The sequence below is a fragment of the Pieris rapae genome, chromosome 24 (assembly GCF_905147795.1).
Source record: "Pieris rapae chromosome 24, ilPieRapa1.1, whole genome shotgun sequence".
Lineage (NCBI taxonomy): Eukaryota > Metazoa > Arthropoda > Insecta > Lepidoptera > Pieridae > Pieris > Pieris rapae.
The window spans coordinates 2963888-2981645 of NC_059532.1; the positions used below are offsets into that span (position 1 = coordinate 2963888).

Sequence of the window (17758 nt, forward strand, 5' to 3'; positions counted from 1 at the left end):
AACTTTTAAGCTGAATGTCACGTGACAATTTACACTTAGTGACAATTGAAGGACATACTTGTAAAAGGAATCAACGTGTTAAATCATAGAGTAAAAATCTATCCACTCCATAATAACTTAGGTGAATAAAATGTAATAGGCCTTTTTATACGTTCTTAAAGTTAAATTTATTAAAATTACCACGTTTTTTGCTATGAATAACTCAACTTAATAATGAGAGGACTAATAATAATATTCTTTTTTATTCAATCAATCTTTAGTCGTTAAATAAGTTTATAATTGTGTCAGTTACAATAGAATAGGGTTGCTTCTTAACCTGTCTTGAGCTTAAATCTGTTGGATGTCTGACTTCGAAAAGAAATACCGCCTTTAAGTACATGACACGTACGTAGGAGTATGTTACGCATGTCCAGAGATGAATAGGTATTTGATAGGTAAAATCTGTTCTGTAGTTTGGAGGTAAACCTTTACCTGATGAAACTTAGATCGTTCCGAACTATATAGTAGTATTTTATAGAAATAAACACAGTTATATTAAAAGCATTTATTAATTTTATATAATAATAAGTTAACAAATTACAAGTTAATGGCTGGTAGTGGCACTGCGCAAAGATTTCTCCAAATTCTTGAGGGCGGGAGTTACATTCGTCCCTAAATCTTCAACCACACTTGTTAAATACACTGAAACATAAAATACATTAAATTACTATTGTGTATATAAATAAAATGAGTCGCTAAGCTAAGCTCATAACTCGACCATGGCTAGACGAATTCAAGTATTTTTCTAAGGATGATTTTTATGGAGAGAAAAATTGGGTGAATTGTACAGAAAAACCTTAAACTCATTTCTAATTCCGAAAAAGCAAACAATCTCTATGGGCAACGAATTCAGACGTAGGATAGAAGCGCAGACCATAAGGGGTCTGGCTCCAGCGCTGGCGTCGTTCTCCGTCTCTTTCGCTCCCGTAGTTAAGATACACTGGACAAGCATCCGTCTCTCTCGCTCTCGTATGTAAGATACACTGGTGTAACGTCAGTCTTTCTCGCTCCCGTAGTTATGATACACTGGACGAACATCCGTCTCTTTCGCTCTGGTAGTTACACTGGGGTAACAAAAATCTCTCAACCAATTTTATATACTAAGGTACTTACCAATATCTGTGAGACAACGTTTGGTACCAAGCGGGTCCATGTTGCGTATATTCAGTATCTTCTCAGCGTACACTTCGCACGTATACGTACAAACCTACAATTACGTAGTACTAAAGATTTTATAGTAACGAGACGTTTGAGCAAATTCGAATTTAGAATGCGGATATCATAAATGTTTTTATTTGAAACTGGCATAAAGTTAACACTATTGCCTTAAAATTAAAAAAAAGTTACTGGCTGTCAAAAGTGGAATAAAAACAATAAAAACGCGCGAAACGCATTAGTTATTTGAATTCTTTATTTAAATTGGAAATATTCAATAATTTAAGTTTCTGGCTTCTTGCCATAGATAACGTAGTTCGATCGATAAATACAATTTCCGAATTGAATAAAATAAAATATAATATCTGTGGTAGAATCTAGAATACTATAGATAATATGAAAAAAAAGTACCTCAGATAAAAATTGCCACGGCGCCTGTTTCTCCGATAAATGCATTTCCAAGTGCTGAGGTAACGTCATCAAATATTGACCGATCTAAAAAAAAAACAAAATACCTTTTAATATGCTTAGTTACCGTGATTGCAATTATTCATCGTAACCATGGTAACCAACCATAAACAATTTAGATACGCCTTTTTGCCGATACGATAGCGATACCAACTTTTCTTGAATTAAAATTAAACTGAGGTATTATTAAAGATTTCTTATCTGTTTCATGATTTTCCAATCTAATAGGCAAGTAGGTGATCAGTCTCCTGTGCCTGACACCAACCATCGACTTTTTGGGTCTAAGGCAAGCCGATTTCCTCACGATGTCTTCCTTCACCGAGCGAATAATTATTCAATCTGTTTATTACACTACGCACATAAACAGGGGGTCTAGTCAAGACGGCTTAACAGTAGTGTATGTAGAAATTCGAAAACTAAATTTGTATGAAAATGATAGCTATAGTACGGACGCGGAGCACGAAGAATTTCGTACAATGACCCCTCATCTTATGTCTTTGTCGCTCGCGCATAAACATAATATTGCCGTTGCGCTCACACAGATGCAGTGACCGCCGTATTCAGAGATTGTAAACCTTTTAGTCATAACCATAAAGACATGCGGTGGTGCACATGTACTTTGGTTTGTTTTGTTATAAGTAGTATATATGTTATAGTATATAAGTAGTAACGTATCTGGCGAAACATCTGATAGTTCATCAGAAATAGATGCCTCTGACTAAAATTAAATGTTTTTTTTAAGAGTATTTCTGTTTTTTTTACCAAATCTTAGTCGCAATCATAACTTTTCCTTTTTATAAATCCATCAAGCCGTTTAGTCTAAATAAAAATCAAACCTACCGTTTTTAATATTCGTACTTATAAAAAAAATGTTTTTAACCACTGGCAGTAGGCCCAAAGGTCATTATACGAAATTCTTCGTGCTCCGCGTCCGTACTATACTACAGTAGAACTCCAATTATCCGAATTAATGGGGACCGGGACCCATTCGGATAAGCAAATATTCGGATAATCGGATTTTTTTTTAAAAAGTTGCCATTGGAGAGAATAAAAGCTACGTTTTGATATTGCACTATTTTTTTTATTGAATTAAATGAAAGAAACATGAAATTTTCACATGTTTTAAATATAAATAAAATGTACTTATGTACAAGTTTAGAAATAAAAATCATTGTTTTTTTAAACATCTCCGTCAATGTAAGCTGTTTTGCGGTCTTTTTTTTAATTTTTTGTTATTCGGATAATCGGCGATTCGGTTAGTCGGAGTTCGGATAATTGGAGTTCTACTGTAGTAGCTATCATTTTCATACAAATTTAGTTTTCGACTTTCTACATACACTACTGTTAAGCCGTCTTGACTAGACCCCCAGAAGAAGATATTTTTATTGGGGATCCTTCTAAACTTGTCTGTGGTTTCATACCTCTGTGATATACTCCTGTGGCGATAGCGCGAAGTCTGGAAGATCAGTTGACAGCGCATCATTATTGTACCATAATGATAGGCTCGGAATTTTATCTGAAATAAAAAAATAAATGTTTTTGCCGCGTACCACCACTTTGTGGAACCAGCTGCTCACTGAAGTATATCCGAACCAATTCGACTTAAGGTCCTTCAAGAAAAGTCTTAAAAGGCAATGCACTCGCGAGCCTTCTATGATTGAGTGTCCATGGGCTTATATCACTTTTTTCTTGGTGATGATAGGGAAAGCCATGGTAAACCTTGAAACAGGTGAAAATTATTTGTAAATTCTAAATCACGTAAATTATTGTCATTTGAAATTAATGTTATGCAGCCTGTGTTCTATTACTATGACATATCTTTCCTTTTTAAAGTAAAATTTCTTAAGGCGCACGAGGGTATTTTTTTACGGAATGTCACGAAGATGTTGAGTGTGTTGCCGATTGGAGTGTGTTGCCATCTAGAGTGTGTTGCCGATTGGAGTGTGTTGCCGTTTAGAGTGTGTTGCCGATTGGAGTATGTTGCCATCTTTAGTGTGTTGCCGTCTAGAGTGTGTTGCCGATTGGATGTGTTGCCGATTGGAGTGTGTTGCCATCAGGAGTGTTTTGTCGATTTGAGTGTATTGTTTGCCATATCGGTTTAGAAATACCTTTACTAGCAGCTGGTCTTAATAAGTACACGAAAAAAAGGTGAAAATACTTTTCCAATATCAGATGATGGAATTACATTAGTAATACTTGCCTAATTGGACATCAACTGGATTCCTCAATATCGTCCTAGCGAGGGTCTTCAACTGATCGCGTACTCTGCGGAGCTCCGCCAGAGAGGGCGAAGCCCTACTTTCCCGGGACTCCTGGCCTAACAGGACAGGAAGATCGAATAGGGGATTCTCATCGGGGGTTTCTTCTGAAATATTTATAAAATAGTTGGGCTTTAATGAATATAATAAAATCTGCTCCGAAATTTTGCTCTCAAATTTTCTCTTTATGTTGGCAACACTGTACTTCATACAGTCCGGCAGAAATTTTGATAATAGGAACAAAAAACACACACACAGGCCGTCACACACACACACACATCATCAAAATTTATTTAATTAAATTAAAAAATTCTAAAACAAGTTTATGCATAGAAATATACATGAAAATGTGCCAAGCAAGGGAAAAAGTTAAATAATCCAGAAAATAAAAAAGTCCGTGCGTACAAAGTACACATGTCAAAAGTAAAACTTCTTTGTAAATTATTTTTTACTAAGGTAAAAGCCCCAATATGTTAATGTATCAGTATATGATCACTCCATGTATTTGTATATCTATATTTACACTGTTAACACTGTATATGTGCTAATGATAATATAAATAAATAAATCTGCATTTACTGCAGAAGACGTTATGCGACAGAATTGCCATCTAAAGTTCTAATATGTAACTACTAAACGAATACATCAACCAAAAAAATACACGCTGTATTTTCGCAGTCGCGATTGAGATCGCTTGAGAGTGAGAAAGAGATCTCACTCTCAATCGCTCTCACCCTTTTCTTTGAAAAAAACGTTGCACTCAACGTTCAAAAAATATAATAAATATAACTCGAAACTTAAAAAATGTAAGTCTGATTTAGTTTGAAATAAACAATTGAGTTACAATATTAATATGAAACAATATAATTATGTTGACAATCCAATGAAAATATATCAAATCAAAAAAAAATCAATGAAATCAATATATTTTTATTTAGTTTCTTTGGAGTAACAGAAATTCTCTGATTAATCACTACATAATATTATAAAACAAAGTCGCTTTCTCTGTCCCTATGTCCTTTTGTATGCTTAAATCTTTGAAACTACGCAACGGATTTTGATGCGGTTTTTTTTAATAGATAGTGTGGTTCAAGAGGAAGGTTTATATGTATAATAACATCCATTAAATAGTGAAGAAGTACTCTTATTTTAGAGGTTTCTAATGTGATGTCGTAAATAATTACATTTTTTCCGCTTACATTGCAAACGCAGGCCGAAACCTACGAGTTTTATCAAAATAATGTATTAAGTATTGTACACATTGAAAAGGTCTCCAGAAAAGTCCTTGATGGTATATGTATATCTCTTATGGATAACCCACATTTTTATATACAACGTTCACAGATTTTATTTAGTGTATTTAGTAGCATTGCACCCGTGCGAAGCCGGGGCGGGTCGCTAGTTTTTAGGATATCAGTTTCTTGATTTGTCAATCTGCCTGACACGACTTCTCGACTTCGAATGCGAATAGAAAAGTCCATTGGTGCACAGCCGGGGATCGAACCTACGACCTCTGATGAGAGTCGCACGCTGAAAAAGATTTGGGCATTTTAAATACCTGGTGCAGTCTGCCATTTCACCATCACATCAATGAGAAGACCAGCGGCTGTCTCCAGGGTCAAGGACGCGGGGAATGTCACGCTAAGGACACCTTCATGATGACCTTTTGATGCTGATGAGAGGAATGTGCTCTCAATAAGGCGCATGTGACTGCTTATTGAACGGAGAATTGCGGTCATAAATGTCTGCAACAATTCCAGAGTCCTTTATGAAGTAGAACTTTTTGTTTTATTTATATTAATTTGCTGTTTAATTAACAGCCTAGCCGTTTAACTAACGGCCTGAAAGATGTTCAGCCAGTTGATTAAACAACTAGGCAAATGTCTTGGATCGATGACGTTTAATTACTTGCCTAGCTTGTTAATTAAAATTTAATTCCAGTTTCTGCCACTCTCAACTAAAGTCATCAAACTGCCAATATGGCGTCGGAAAAACACAACTTTGGTGGTGTTTTCCAAGGTTTAATGAAAAACAACAAGTACAATGGAAGAGTGTAGTGACAATAATAATATGAATTTGACTCAAGTAATTTAATTTAATAAAAATATTTTGTATGACATAATATGTTACATCTTTTTTATTCCTAAATTATGACTATCGCAATGGCCTAAGCATTAGTCAGTTTATTAAATGTAACAAACACGGCTGAATATCTTTGAGGCCGCTAGTTAAACGGGGCCGTTTAGTTAAAAGGCTGGCCTCTTAATTGAACGGCTAACTAAGCTAGTTAGCTGCGACATATAGATATACAAATAAATGAGTGGAGTGATCATAGACTGGTACTTGATCATCTATTGGGGCTTTTACCTTAGTAATAATTTATTTACAAAGAAATTCTGACAAATAGTTAATAAAAAAAGGTTATTATGGAACATAAGATATACAGGTATCACTTTACGTTAAAAAAAAAGTACTTTTCATGTGTGAAATTTAAATTTTTTTTTTTACATTTTCATGAAATTCTATCCAAAAAAATTACCTCCAAGGCCGAACTAAAATAGATATATATAGCATCTCCTGCAATCTTCTTCCCTCTGCTATAAGCTGAACTCAACCAGTTGTCACTCTCTTCTGCTATCGACTGTATCGCTCTAGAGTTTTCTAGAAGATCCTTCTGAAAATAATTAACACAAATTGTCATTTTTATTTGTAGTCATTCCGATGATCAGTGGCGCCGTTTGTCAATCAAATAGGCAAGCAGGTGATCAGCCTCGTGTGACTGACACACGCCGTAGACTTTTTGGGTACAAAGCATGCCGGTTTCTTCACCGTTTGGGCGATCTCAGGGATGAGATTTCTGAAGGCACCAGGCCAACTCTGCTGTCCGACTCATTGTGATAGGTTTCAAGACGATATATTAGAATACAAGTTTTAATAGATATTTCTATAATATCATAGAAAATATGATTTGATTCCACATGATTCACGTGTCACTCTGACAATTAACTTAAAAAAATTATATCATGAAGAGTTAACAAACTCTTCTGTGTTATAAAATTTGAATAAATATGTGGGTACCCTAATTTTAAATTATATTTTTTTTATGTTTTAGAATTTATCCAAGACGAACTTTGAATCAATAGTTCAGGAAATTTAAACACACAAATTATAAGTATAAATTATGCGGGTAGATCAAACATTTTTCACCCTATAACTATTTATCACACGAAATTTGAATCAATAGTTCAGAAAATTAAACCAAACAAATTATAAGTATAAATTATGAGGGTAGATAAAAATTTCATACCTCATTTAACCGCGGATCATCTAAATAAGCGAGAAATATCTGGGTCTGAAGCTGTTGATAATTCGGCATCATTTCTTTCAACGGGGCGTAAACAATTTTGCCCAATTCTCTTAGTGTAGCTTTTGATAATTTCTCTGAAAACATATTCTTATATTAGGAATATCTATATCATGATTCATGTGCACTTTTTACTTTTTGCTTTTTTTTATGTATCTCCTGCAGAAATAATACGACCTTGGCGAAACAGGGATCTATTATTATATAGATACTAGCTGACCCGGCAAACGTTGTTTTGCCATGTTTTTGTGCCAAAAAATTAAAGTTTATAATTAACAAAAAAAAAACATAAGAGATGATTGTAGAGGGGTGAAAATTTAGGGTTGCATGTATTTTTGTATGGTGTATCGTAAAAACATAAAAACGAAAAATTTTGTCTAAAAAATAAATAAAAAAATTTAGGGGACCACCCTTAACATTTAGGGGGATGAAAAATAGATGTTGTTCGATTCTCAGACCTACCCAATACGCACACAATATTTCATGAGAATCGGTCGAGCCGTTTCGGAGGAGTTCGGTTACTAACCCCGTGACACAAGAATTTTATATATAAGATTGATATAGATCTACTATATTACAAACAGATAAAGAGTGGTACTCTTTATTTTTTTGTAAACTGTCGCTAACTTCTATGACTATTTGGCAGAATTACAATGTAAACTAAATGGTATAAACTAACTTTATCGTTGTTGCATTTATGTAAAGTAAATTTAGGTAAACTAATAAATGGATTTATTATGTTGTTCGTCTTTATCTTAATTTAAGATGACTCTTATAACCTTATTAGTACATACCTTTATTACCAACACCTATGAGTCTAATAATACAATCAATAAATTCATTTATATCTGCTTTCAAATCGATCAACATCGTCATCCCTTCATCAGTAGATTGGCATAATTTAAAATTCGCCGTCACAATCTAAAATAATTATTGATTAGTTTTTACTTACATCTAAAATTACATTAAATAGCACATCACCAAAATGTCTACGTAGACACTTGTCTTATTAGAGTTGTAGTCACAAATGTCTGAAATGTGTATTGTGTGAATATACAATTGTAAGAAACGTGTATTAATATAGAAAACAAACAACCAAAATCTCAATTGAAGGGATTGCTTTAAATTTCATTTTTAATCTTTAGATTACAATCTATCTGCTATTTGTTAGTCCATGTCATTTATTGTAACCTATTTAAAGAAACAGATCAGCCTTGTGACAGACACTTATGACGTCACGTATCGATGTGTTAGCCATCAAGCGACCATACTATCTACAATCAAAAGATCGACTTATTATGGACCAGCTTACACACTAATGCGCACGTAAATACAATGACCTTAGTTCAATAACCTAAGTTCGATGACCTCAGTTCAATGACCTTAGGTAAATGACCGACCGTAAGCATTTTCATAACTTATAGAATTTATTTATGAAACGTCAGCAACGCACTTTATAGGACCATAGGTGGCGGATCACATAAAACCAGATGAGCATAGCCTCTTGTTATATAAACATGTCTTAGTTTTAAACTTTACAAAAATATTTTAATCTTATCGGTATCTGAAATAATGAATTTCCTGAAAGGGCTTTTAATAATATCCATAGGTCATATCCGGCTTGAAGGACCATTTGAATATTAAAAATAAACCGAGCTACAATTAAAATTATGCATATGCAGAGTTAAATCATAGTACAAAGCCTAATAAAAGCCTTCCTTATTATCTATTAATTTAAATACCTTAGTCGGTGACGGATCCAAAGATAAAAGCAGGTCCGTATAAAGTCTTATCAATTCCGCTATAGGCGTTTCCGACTTTAGTACCGTTGTCAGCCAATCAACCTAAAACCAATTTAATATAAAAATCATAATACAAATAGCCTATGCAGAATATTGGAGACAAGTGTGTGTTAGAGAGTACGTCACACATAATACTTAACAATTATTTAGATTATATACACATATTAAAATAGCGTGGAGCACTGGCACAAATGAATAATAGTCTATACACTACACGGTCAGCTGCTGCGAACTATGTGCGCCGCCATATTGGCCTCGGCTGCTATAACGAGCGCCTTTCACCTTATCCCTACTCCGCGGCCGACCGTCGCGCGAATTGCGCTATACAGACCAAAAAGTTTGAGACGATGTAATAAAAGTTTCACTTTAATACAGAAATATAATACAGAATACAGAATTATAGTGTTTTTTTAATTCTCACCTGCCTATTAGCATCACTGGTGAGTTGTCTAGTAAGTGCCGCCAGAGTGTGCGTGTCAAGACGCCGCCAATTGGACGAATGTCTAGCGGCCGCAGCGCGTCGCCAACAACGATGCGCGGATACCGAGCGATTCATACCGCGGAATATTGACACATATGCACTCGTGCGATCTGTTAATCCGACAATTGATAATAATATATACTCAGATTGACGTCAAGTCGAGTTTGCAGTGAACACCAGAAAATGAATATGTAGTATATTTAAGAATTAAGTATTAAAAATCTTCACACAAGAAACAGACTTAAAAGGCTGGCGACGCATTCGCGAGCCCTCTGGAGAGTGTCCATGGGCGGAGGTGTCACTTAACATCGAGTGAGCCTCCTGCCGGTTTGGCCTGTTCTATAAAAATAGGCTAAGTGCTAAGATCTTCCAGGCAACACTAACTTATATACTAACACACATATAGAACACCTACATATCCTCAACAGAAAAAACAAAGATAGAGAAGAGACAATAGGTCCATAAATATTTAAAAGACGATAGAACAGAATTTCCTTACCATTTATGTGCCATTCTCTGTTTTGCTTTAAATTACATTTACATTAAGGTTTTACTATTTTAATTTAGTGAAATCCTTGTGCTTGATGCTGCACAGAGGTTTCATATTAGGCTCCAATTTGGTTAGCTTTCTCCCAAGTCTCCCTTAACAATTAAATTGCCCCCCTGTAGGGCGTGGCACCGTCATTGGAAAACACTGTGATAGAGGCTCTTAAACGTAGTGTATTTAAATAAAAAAGTTATACACCTAAGCTTTTATCACAAAACACACTACTTACTGCAAACCACATGACTTCTACCATTCAATTCTTAAGTGAATCGAATATGAAAGCCTGCAATTGGTGGAAAGTGACACAAAACAGGGAGCACTGGAAATTTCTGGCCAACATTTTGGCAGATTAAGCAGATTGAATCCGTCAAATAAGTACAAACAGAAAGAGAAACACAAAGAGATTCAAAAAAGCCATTTTAGTACCATTCAATTTTCTTCGAATAACTCAATTTCTCTATTATAAGTCTACCCTCGACCCAGCAATATTGTATTAGCCGTGTATTCTTGCAAAATAACATTAAACAAATATGTAAAACCAAAAAATCATCGAGGTAATCAAATTTTTCTGCTACTTGCGCCTAGAATTTTTCAGGAAAAATCACTAAAATGGGTTCTCACCTGCATCCATCTGAGTGAGTGCTTCAATGAACGCGGGACTAATGGCCGCCTCTAGCCTATTGTATAACAATTCCAACTGTGTACGCTTCTTCTCATAGTCGGGTGCATCACTAAGTACCTGATAAAATACATCATTAATATCTATGGAGATATCGTAGATTAAAAATAAAACCGTAAATAATACGCTATAGATTTGAATCAAACAGAGCTATAAGGATGATGGAAGGTAATGCTTTTCCTTCGACCTAAAGGGATTCTTAATCTAACCTCTGTCTGGCCCCTTTGCAGTAGCAGAAAATACCTCTAAGCTATCAGTCATAGCGACCACCAGTTCAGCCACCTCCTTCAGCTTGTCCAGTTGTGTTGGTATCCCTGCTTCCAAGGTGTCTTCGAGTGAGGAAGCCAATGCCGCCCATTTATCTGCCTCGCGGAGGGCTGATGCGGCATTCTGTGGACAGATGTTTATGATTATCGGGGATTCGGATTCAGGGCATATTCGGTATTGGCACATTAAAAAAGTACTACCACTAGAAATGGGAATATAATTCTGCAGTGCATAACAACTAAAAGCCGTATATATAAATTAACTTTACAGGTATAGGTTATATAAACAGTTACTATAGTTAGAATAACACTAAACACAATAGGACCACGAAAAATTTTAAACCACAAAAAGGACAAAGAGTCAATGTCAGAGGAAATCTCTTATACTTAAGCCGTTTATAGTTTTCGGCCTGCTATGGGCCGCTCCTGCTTTTTTGCTTGTCCAAGGCAAGTGAGACGGGGCTAAGATATGTGCACAAGGCAAGAAGCATCCCATAACTAAGTTGGTCATCGACAACCCATCCGGCCTCTTGCCTGGCTGGATCTATCTATTTATGAATGTAATAAACTCAAAATCAGGAAACTAATGAACGTAGGACCAATAGATAGTGATGTCTTAGAAACATTAAGGTGATTGTTAAGCTGTGATGGAAATGGACAGAAAGATTAAGATGTAAGTTGTAAATTTTCCAAAAGCAAAGCATTAGTATCAACGTTTTCCTACCTCTAATCGGCTCTTTAATAAATCTATCTTCTGTAAGCTCTCAATAGAATGCCCAGTCTCTTCTTCCACGCTCTGAACCTGTTGTTCTAAGCTCCTTAACTTCTGTTGAAGTAACGCACCATCTAGTTGTAATGACGAAACATCTTGAATGATTCGAGGTACAGTCGTAAGTATCTGAAAATATTTAAACAAATATAACTTTTCTTGTTTTTATTATAAATTGTACCGCTCACACTCACAACTTATAATAATGTTGGTATGGAGGTAGATATCTATTGATCATATGTCTATTTAATCTTATGTGTGGGTAGATAATTTTTTATTATTTATTTTATGTTGAAATTGTCCAGATATAGACATTATATTACAGCTTTAGTACTTTAGAGAGAACATAGCAACTTGTCCCGCTTAATGTTTTCTATAGACCTTTGATAATTTGGTTGGGTTGCATCTGATCTGTTAAGTGTGTACAGTAGGTATAGAGTAAACCGTGGACATCCAACAGTTGCCAGCATAACATTATACTTTTATATGTAGGTGTGGGGACTCCGTTTCCGCAATTAGACTCTTAATAGGTCCGTTGTGCGTGATTTATATGTTGGTAGCATGTGCTTTCTTTAATTAAATAAATCTACTGTCCAAAGCTTTACAACTATGCTTAAACCTTTTGTCGTGTTGATTCATTTTAACAATTACTGTTCTGGTTTGATTGGCAAATTCACTATTACAGAAAAAATTGACAGAAAAATATACAGCAAAATTGGTCCCACCCGTTTGCATAAAACATAATAAAAACCTCTTAGCTATGATTTGAATACAAGCCCCTTGGGTTGAGACTCATTTGCTAACCAATAGGCCTACACTGTCCCTTACAAAATAATGTTTATTAATGCAACAAGGTACTATTCAAATAATGATTATAATTACCAACTTACTTGAGTTGTTGTTTCATCTAATGAGTTACTAAGTTGTTTCATATACAGTTGAAGTCTTGTTACTGTATTGGCTACAAATATCTGAAATTATGGTAAAATAATTGTAAAAAGCCAGTTAAAAAATTGATATAACTAGTTAAAAAACTCAGTAGGTACCTATTTTTATTCATAGAGTCCAGATCAAAGTTAGAAAATATAATTATGAAGCATGATTCTTACTGACTGATTTAGTTTGGGCAAATAAATTGGTTAATTTTTAGGCCTGTTAAAAAACCTAAGTCTGTAAAAAACAAGATAGAAGTACATGAGATTGAAGATATAAAACTATCACATTTTAAATGCCCAATATGCAAAATATATTAACATAATATATAACAAAATACTGGTCAGAAAATAAAGAATAATTTATTTAAAAATATAACCAAATATACCCACCTCCTTTTCTTGATTCCCACTAATACTCCAAGCCCGATTGATCCAGTCCTTGGGGTCAAAATCATTATCAGCGAAAGTTTTCAAGTCCTATTCAGGAAAGCAGAGGTGATAATAAAGATTTGTTTACTGTATGAAAACCTAAACTAATATTCACATATGGATTTACAATACATACCATTTTGCACTTTAAAAATTGTTTGAGAATACTTTTTACTTCATAATTAACGCTCAATATAATATTATTTTATTTTACTACAACTTCTCGATGAGATAATAAAGTATATATATATATATATATATATATTTTTTTTTTTAAATAACAATATATAACACTATACAATAGGCAGCTGAACTGACACACCAAATCAGCTGTCTGATAAATGACACTTGCTACATACCTATTTAAAAATTTGAATTGTGTTTGCTTAATTTCAACAGATTTGAAAATCATTATGAATTAATAATCTATGTGTAAAAAATAGTGATCACTCAATGGTAATTTCATTTTATTTCAAAACTGACAAACGTGGTTATTAAAGAAACAATATGTTATAATTTATCTCTTTGTTACGCATTAGAAAACATACATAGTTTCAGTTCTACAACTGAATTATTTGTAGAGACTTTTTAGTCTGTATTCAGTAAATTGTAATGACAATTCATAATTGACAATTTTGAATTGTTTTTCAGTTTTCACTTTGTCTTAGTCCGAAATCCGATTTATCCGAAGTTATTTAATTTATAATAATATGATTGTTATCAAATATATTTATTCGTTTTTATGTTATAATACTAACGATTATTGCTAATTTCTTTGTTAACTATTTTAATAAGTATATTCGTGTAATGCGACGTACATCGTGCTTACAATAAAGGTATATTGATTTAATTGGAACAATAAACCGTATATAAAACATATGCTGCCTAATTAGGTCTTATAATTAATATTACTTGGTATGCTTTTGTCTAGGCTACGTTAGCCTTAATCTTGTGAATTTTATTTAAATCTGTCTGTATATAGGATTCTCAAGCTTTATATGGACTTCTACCATTATTTCCTAATATATTGAAGATTTCAGTCTCATTTACCCACTTTGGAAGTTGCATATAAGCAAATTGTTTCAGTTTTATGATGGTTTAGGATGATTCAGATTGCCAAGTATCTAATAATTAGGAACTAATAAATATTTCTTGAATTTCAGCACTTATTTAAGAAACTAGATATGAAACATAATAAAGGAAAATTTGATGAGAACTCATATTGTATGCTACTGAAAAATTGTAAAGAAAAAATACTATGTGATTTCTGTGACAAAACATTTGATAGCAGGTATGAGATTTTTAATCCTATTTCTAAAGTGCATATTATTATTCTAGGACTTTTTGACATCTAAAATTATATAGCTGATTATAATCTCAGATATCTAGATGCTTTAGTTACTAAATGTATGTAGTCCTATAACAATACAGATACTCTAATAAATTGAGCATAAGATCTATATTATGTATATGTAGCATATAATCTAACCTATTCTCTTCTTTCTTACACCAGTCTCACTGTTTACAATTAGGTGTATTAGTTGGCATTTAATAGCAAGGATAGTTTTTTAATAGTTTCTTTAACCTCATATTTATTTATTTGTTTCTATTTTTCAGATATTCACATATAATTCACAATGCACATCACATTGTTATACCTTTGTTGAAGCAGGAACTTCACCAATGCAAAGATTGCCTTTACCATTTCCAAACAGTTAATGATCTAGTCAAACACCTTTTAGAGAAACATAATCATGTCTCAGCATTGCAACAAACTGTTAACAAAAATATATTTAATTCTCCAAGTACAAGTATATCAAATAAAAAATTAGAAATCATAAACATTTCGGATGATGAAGATAATACAGAGGGTAAAGGGGACATTTTAAACTGTTATAAACATTTAGAAAAATCACCTGTTGAAAAAAAAATTACGAAGGAAGAAACATCTACAATTAAGGGCTCAAAGAGCCAAATAGATTCTTATATTAATGTGAAAACTGAAAGTTTATGTAATACATGGAAAGTGGCAATCGATAAGAGGGTGATAGGGTTTAATTTGTATGATACTAGGAAAGATATTGAGAATGAGGAATATATATTGCCAGATGTGTATTACAATGTTAAAATATCGCCAAATATCGATAGTAAATTAACTAAATCACAATTAACAAATACAGAGTCAATAAGTAACTGTAGAAGCGCAAGTGGAAATAATGATGGAATGTTACAGTTGAATACAGATAGCGAAAGATGTTTAAGTATAAATTATAATGAGCTAACTCAATCATGCAATTATAAATGCAAGTACTGTCAAAATGTCAATATGTTTCCTAACAGGTATGTTTTCAATCTTAATATATATATTTCTTGTGTGCGTGTGTATGTGACTGAACTCCTCCTAAACAACTGGACCGATTTAGACGAAATTTTTTGTGTGTGTTCAAGGGGATCTGGGAATGGTTTAGATTCACAATTTTGTCCGCTGGACAATGTTTTTTTAATTAATTTTCAATTTATTAGTTGTTGTTGATTTTGGAATGTTTTACATTGAATCCGACAGACGGCGCTACCATCGCAGTGTCAAATTTTAAATAATATTCGAATTTTAATCTTAGTCTGTCCGAAATTTAAAAAAAGTTTTGTTATCATTGTGTTATATCGTGTGTGACCATGTGCTGGATCGTTAGATATTGTCATAACATTTGAATAATAATTTTCATCAAAATGGCTTATTAAAAATTGAAATTTTGAAATTAAAGACGTGTAGACAGGACAACGTCTGTCGGATCTGCTAGTTACTTTATAAATTATTTTATTCATTCATTAAATTTAAAGTTGAATGTCTGCCCTCTAGTGTTTCTGTCTCTAAGGTCGGTCAGCTATCTGTGTATACTTGTAATTCTAGTACATAATGATGAAGGATTCCGATATCCTTAGATAATTCTGGTTGTACCACCATTTGTTTTCAATTTTTACGAATTTAAGTTAGTTTTAAACAAATTTAACTCTATAGTAATTCAAATTTTTAACATTAATAAGAACTTTGCTTAATTCTAAGTTAACATGTATAATTAAAAGTATGATGTCAGTTCCAAGAGTATATAGAAAAATGAATTACACAGAAAATAAATTTAATTGATATCTTCAGAGCAGAAAACAAATGTTTTTTATTCTATTTGTGTCCCTTATTTAAAAATGTGTACTTTAAAATGAAATTCTCTGTATATTATTACTAAATAGTAATATTTTTTTTTTTACATTTGAAAATGCATCGAGTACTTTAAATAAAGAAGCTAATACAATTTTTTTCCTAAGATTTGTGACCCAATTTGCGTAAAGCACTTGAGTAAATAAAAAAGAAGAGGAAATATTTATGCGATTTTTTTTTTGATTTTTTTTACAGATATGCACTGACACTTCATCAAATGTCACATTTAGAAATAGCAAACATCCAACCGAGTCTTTGCCTCATGTGCGACAAATATTTTAGCTGTGGCAATTTAAAAAAGCATTTAAAAGAAGTACATAGCAATGTCATTCTGAAGAATTCTAAACTAAATGCATGTACAATATGTAATTTTAAGTACTATAGTTACAAGAAACATTTATACAATTATCATCACAGTTTGTTTAGTTGGGAGAGTTGTCCGGAGAGAATCACTTTGAGTAATATGAATAAATTTCATGGCAACATTGCTATGAAAACTATATATCACATAAGTGGTTCCAACACGGATATCGTTGAATTATGTGCCAAGTGTTTTAAGAAGATGACAAATTCTAATATTGAGCATATTAAAGTCAGCACATGTAGGAAGGCAGGTTGTCAGTTAAAATGCAGCAATTGTCATGATAAGTTTTCAGAGATAAATTTTGTGGAGAAATGGCATCCGGTGTATGTGAGTCGGTTTAAGTTCGAGGAAGAAGTGAAGAAGAGAAGGAAGAAGACAAATGAAGATCGGTTGAGAAATATTCAGATGCGATTGAAGATGATTAATAAATTGAGTCGGTTTTATGTTTGGTTTTATTTATTTAAAAAAATCCTAAAAATAACCTCAAAACCCTCCAAGGGCTAACCTCAAAAATCGTTCATACAAATTATTTCTATCAAAAATGTCAAAAAAGAAATTGGAAATGACATCGGGTCCAATTTGCTTAGTTTTTATTACAATATACAAGTTTTTCATTTTTTTAAGAATAGTTATTAAAATACTACTACTACCTAAGCCGTCAGTAAAATTTCGTATCTACCAGTAGAATTAAATAACTTATTTATCTGTCATATGACTCTCGGCTGTAACTGTCAAACATAAGTTTGACAGTTAATGTAAATTAAGTTAATGTTAAGTAGACAATATTATTTAAAATGAGCAGTTTTGGCCTAGTGGCTTCAGCGTGCGACTCTCATACCTGAGGTCGTAGGTTCGATCCCGGGCTGTGCACCAATGGACTTTCTTTCCATGTGCGCATTTAATATTTGCTCGAACGGTGAAGGAAAACATCGTGAGGAAACCGACATGTCTTAGACCCAAAAAGTCGACAACGTGTGTCAGGCACTGGAGG

The 17758-nt window shown here is 33.3% G+C and overlaps 2 protein-coding genes across 2 annotated transcripts; one reads left to right on the forward strand and one right to left on the reverse strand.

The window, feature by feature from the left end:
* Positions 1-529: 529 nt before the first annotated feature.
* LOC111001568 (conserved oligomeric Golgi complex subunit 7) lies at positions 530-13447 on the reverse strand. The gene is made up of 17 exons (XM_045633599.1): positions 13329-13447; positions 13154-13240; positions 12719-12799; positions 11784-11957; positions 11037-11183; positions 10736-10853; positions 9508-9677; positions 9027-9128; positions 8079-8205; positions 7228-7361; positions 6460-6594; positions 5479-5665; positions 3863-4027; positions 3084-3178; positions 1606-1689; positions 1153-1246; positions 530-681 (listed from the first exon to the last, which is right to left on the reverse strand). Exons 1-17 carry the CDS (start codon positions 13329-13331, stop codon positions 584-586), a joined length of 2001 nt encoding a protein of 666 aa, XP_045489555.1. The 5' UTR covers positions 13332-13447; the 3' UTR covers positions 530-583.
* A 404-nt stretch (positions 13448-13851) lies between these two features.
* Positions 13852-17271, forward strand: LOC111001571. Its single transcript, XM_022271503.2, has 4 exons — positions 13852-14028; positions 14356-14483; positions 14810-15532; positions 16599-17271. Exons 2-4 carry the CDS (start codon positions 14377-14379, stop codon positions 17269-17271), a joined length of 1503 nt encoding a protein of 500 aa, XP_022127195.2. The 5' UTR covers positions 13852-14028; positions 14356-14376.
* Positions 17272-17758: the final 487 nt, after the last annotated feature.

Coding starts and splice junctions, on each gene's coding strand:
- LOC111001568 (XM_045633599.1), bottom strand. Junction 10,854..11,036: donor CTATGACTGATAGCTTAGAG/GTATTTTCTGCT, acceptor GTATTTTATCAG/GTACTTAGTGATGCACCCGA. Junction 1,690..3,083: donor CACAGGAGTATATCACAGAG/GTATGAAACCAC, acceptor TTTTTTTTTTAG/ATCGGTCAATATTTGATGAC.
- LOC111001571 (XM_022271503.2), top strand. CDS start 14,377: ATGAAACATAATAAAGGAAAATTTGATGAGAACTCATATTGTATGCTA. Junction 14,484..14,809: donor GACAAAACATTTGATAGCAG/GTATGAGATTTT, acceptor TCTATTTTTCAG/ATATTCACATATAATTCACA. Junction 15,533..16,598: donor GTCAATATGTTTCCTAACAG/GTATGTTTTCAA, acceptor TTTTTTTTACAG/ATATGCACTGACACTTCATC.